The sequence below is a fragment of the Apis dorsata genome, unplaced genomic scaffold (genome assembly GCF_000469605.1).
Source record: "Apis dorsata unplaced genomic scaffold, Apis dorsata 1.3 scaffold_125, whole genome shotgun sequence".
Classification (NCBI taxonomy): domain Eukaryota; kingdom Metazoa; phylum Arthropoda; class Insecta; order Hymenoptera; family Apidae; genus Apis; species Apis dorsata.
Genome location: NW_006263418.1, coordinates 172,940 through 177,190, shown reverse-complemented (window position 1 = coordinate 177,190; position 4,251 = coordinate 172,940). Strand labels below are relative to the sequence as shown.

The 4,251-nt window shown below is 39.2% G+C and overlaps 1 protein-coding gene across 1 annotated transcript in view; it reads right to left on the bottom strand.

Annotated features, from left to right (window-relative positions):
• Positions 1-4,251, bottom strand: part of LOC102681195 (zinc finger homeobox protein 4) — an 88,575-nt gene that overhangs the window by 11,216 nt on the left and 73,108 nt on the right. The window contains 2 exon segments of the mRNA XM_031509072.1: positions 2,521-3,381; positions 3,384-4,251. The exon segment at positions 3,384-4,251 is cut by the window's right edge and continues 1 nt beyond it. Of these exon segments, the coding sequence (XP_031364932.1) occupies positions 2,521-3,381; positions 3,384-4,251 (1,729 nt within the window).

Below are 4,251 nucleotides of genomic sequence, written 5' to 3'. Positions count from 1 at the left end.
GATTGCCGATGCATGGAAATTATCGACGGGGTCGTTTTCGACCGGGAGGGAAAAACGCGTGGCTTGCGGAGAAAGCAAGACGCGAAAATAAAGGGAGGACCGCCTATTCGCGTGGTCTCCGCCATTGTCCAAAACCGCATTTACGTCGAACAGGCGTCAGTTGCGACGATGCAACGCGTGCTACTGGTTTCATACACATCGGTGAAGCCCTTTCGGATGATTTCGTGCTTCCCTTTGGGACGAGCGAATGTTTGAGAATTCGTTGGATATGGAAAAATTTAATGCGATTATCTCAGAAAATAGTTGGTTCTTCTAATATGGCAATCGCCTGATTTGTAGAAATATGTTTCATTTTCATTTTCATGTAATTCAGAGATTTTAGTTGTAATATTATAAATATAATATATCAGCATTGTTTGAAGTTATATTATTTAATTATAAGTTTGAGAATTGGTTAGGTTTGTATCTCCCAAAATGGCAATCTTGTTTCTTATTTGGAAATATATTTCAAAAGTTTTATTCTTTGAATGAACGAAAATGAAATAAGGAAGAATATTAGAAAGTTATATAAATAATAAATTATTTGTAAATGAAATAATAAAAATTTGGATATTGGATATTAGTAATTAATACAAAATAGATATTTTTAATTTATCTATGGTGAGTATTTTTAAGTTTTTATCATTCAATTTATATTTTTGTAGTAATTCAAAGAATAAATAATAACTCGATTTTATATAATTTTAGATATGTACGAAATTTATTCGTTATCATATAAAAATTTTTTAATTTTTCAAAATATTAACTATATGATGTCTTCATCCACAAATATCCCAATTGTGAATAACTTTGAATATATGGCATCAACAACAAAATGGAAAAGTCTAATTTCGCTCTCTCCCTTCTGAAGTATATAGCTCGAACAACACATTGTGTCGTTCTCGTACATTTATATAAATACAGGCCCTCGATACACGTAATAACACTCGGCATTGTGCGTGTCATGGCACACGCCATCGCCATCTGCCACATGAAATTACCACCATTGCATGCTAATTACGCGATAATCGATGAAAATATTGAATTTATTAATAAAGATGTCGAATGAATCTTCCTTTGAAAACGATTTGACAGATGTGAATTTGATCTTCATACGTTTCTTTTTTCTAAAAGAAATATAATTCGATATATCCCCGTAATTAGTGGTTGTTCTCATTCTTTTCTTCTTCTTTAATGAATCAATCGTATTTGAATATTCTCGTTATTTCCTTCTTTCGTTAATAAATCAATCGTAAATCATGATTGACGTAAAAAAAGTCATCATTATGCTTAAAGGTAAATAAATAAAAATGAAAAATGATCGTGTAAAATATAAATAGATATATAATGAACGAATAAATTAGATAAAAACTAGATCTTGAAATGTACAGAATAATAATATTTGTTCAAATTATACGATGAAGCAATTGTTTTTATATTTTTATATTACAATAATAACTACATAACAATAGCACAATTAATATTATTAAATATAATATATAAAATAATTATTCTACTTTTCCATTTTTCTCTGCTATATTACATATAAATACATATATACTTTTTATATGATAATTTTTTATATTAAATGCTTTTATGCAAAGATCTGCATCTTTAAAATTTTTACAAGTAGGAAATTTTTTTAAGTAATTAAATATGTGATTATGTTTAATAATATTCTCTTTTTTTAATGAATGTAACACCGAATTATCTGCGCGATTTTAATTATATACATAGAGATTATTCAAGAATCTAAATTAAATATGCACATTTAAAACTATACATGTATTATTCAATTCATAATTTGCATCACTTTATAATCGAAATAAAAAAAGCAAGAAACGATTGCAATATCAAGTTTCCATTTAACAATCGAAGACTGGATATAAAAGAAGGAAATGCCATAATCAAAAGTTTGTTAATCGAAAAGTTCATTCCCAAGAATTAGGATTAGATTTCGAAACTTAATAATTTTAAATTTAATAGAAATTAAATTTTTCACAAATTAAAAGAATATCAAACTATTAATTAATTACTCACTTGAGTTTAGAGAGTTTGAGAAATTTTCCAAAAATTTTAATTCATCAATAAAATAAATAAAATAAATATTCTTTAAAGAAATATTTTAAGAAAATAATTTAAAGAAAAATAAGAATAAGAATATCAACCTATTAATTAATTACTCACTTAAGTTTAGAGAGTTCGAGAAATTTTCTAAAAATTTTAATTCATCAAATTCTAAGAAAACAAAGAAAAATAAAAATTTTTGAAATAGCATTGCTGGATGCAAAAAGGGCATGAGCGCCCTTCTCGACAGAATTTCGAGTTTCAAGAGTTCAAAAAATGTCTGATTCGATTTTCCTGAATCTAAAAATTAGTTTTCTCTACACCTACTTCCACCAAAAATTTTAATCTCCTTCCCAACATTCAGTCTTCAAACTCTACTTATCCGATACTTTATCTCGAAAAGCATCGACTCACCATTGTTGGCACTGGTAGCATTCGGTGTGGTCGGCGCGGTGGGACTCGGCTGTTGCGCAGGTGGGGCGTCGGGGTCGCTCATAACCTGAAAAACGTCACCGATATCGGTGTGCGGTGTTTCGTTCCCCTGTATGCCGCTCCGCCGATGAAGCTGATGCAACTGCTCCATCTGAAGGTGTCTCAGCGAACGAACGTGCTGCAGCAACGGCAATCTGTGCCTCGCGCTGAACCCGCACAAAGCGCAATGATACAACTTGGCCTGGGATGGGATATTCGCGCTTGCCTCGAGCAAGTGGCGAAGGAGCAGAGACGCGGCCTCGTGCCTCGGCGAGGCTGCGTGCAGCGCCAATTTGTGCGCACTGTTCGTGTAATAGTCGCACGCGTGACAACGTAATTGCGCGGCGCTAGTGGGCGAGGCCAAATACTTCAATTTCCACTCGTTTCGTAGCCCGCCCTCCTTCACGTGGTTCACGTGTTGCAGACGTTGGAGGTGTTTGTCCGTCTTGCAGTGCAATTGGAAATTCGCCTTCAGGTTGGTTTTATAGGAACAAAGTTTGCAGACGAAGTGGCCAGCGACCAGGGCGAGGATCTCGCCCTCTCGCGTCCTCGTCCGGTCCACGGCCAAGTGGTGGCCGAGGGCCTCCAAAGAATCGGTGGCAAAATTGTTGCACACGCAGCAGTGATAGAGATGAGAGGGGTCAGGGTCCGCTGGTTCAGGCGGTGGGTCCATACTGTCGGGTGATAGACCGTCGCCACCGAGGTTGCCCATGGCGCCCATGCTCGCCATGCCGCCCATAATCTCTGGTGGTAGCTGCGGTGGTAACTGGCCACCGGTCATCATCTGGATCAACAAAGCTTNTTGTAAGCCATGTCCGCGAGGGCAGCCTCCGCGTGTTGGGGCTTGTCCAAACCGCCTAGATGAAGCAGCTGCTCGAGTTGTTGTTGGTGTTGCTGTTGCGCTTGTTGATGGTGGTGCTGGGCCTGCTGGTGATGGGATTGAAGCGCGGACAGAGTCTGCATGTGCTTCACGTTCTGCTGGAGGACCAGCATATTGTGCGTATGCTTCTCGCTAGTCATGTGTATCCTGAGGTTACGCGCGACGTTCGTCTCGTAGTTGCACACGTCGCAGCGAAACGTCGGTTTAGGCTTCCCTTGGTTCCCAGCCTGACCGGTTATGTGCGGACTGTGGTTCTGCTGGTGATGGGGACTTCTCGTTGGCATCGGCGCGTCCTGCGAGGACGATGGATTGCTCGCAGTTGAACCGCCACCTCCGCCTTGCTGAAGCTCTTGCATGTTGTTCAAGTGTTTGTCGCTCTGCATGTGAATACTGAGATTACCTTTCGTCGTGGTGGAATAGTTGCACACCTCGCATCTGTAGGGCTTGTATCCGCAGGTGTAAGTCTCGCCACGAGCTAACCTCGGATGAGGTTGTCCGGCGATGCAATAGATGCAGGAGGTCTCGCTTTCGGGATGCTTCTCCTTCATGTGTATCTCCAAAGTCTCTTGATACTTGTAATGCCAATTACATTTCGGACATTTGAGAGTTTTGCACGAGTTCCTACTGTGGATGCCGGCCAGAGGTCCACCAGGGCCGGCTAATCTGCTGCTGGCCAGGATCAGTTCGCATTTCGGGCACTCGACTCCACTAGGTCTTCCTTGCATGTGTTCAGGGCAGACGCCGATAGTCGTGCCAGTGAGGAAATTCGGTGGCTGCTGGGTCAACGCGGCGTA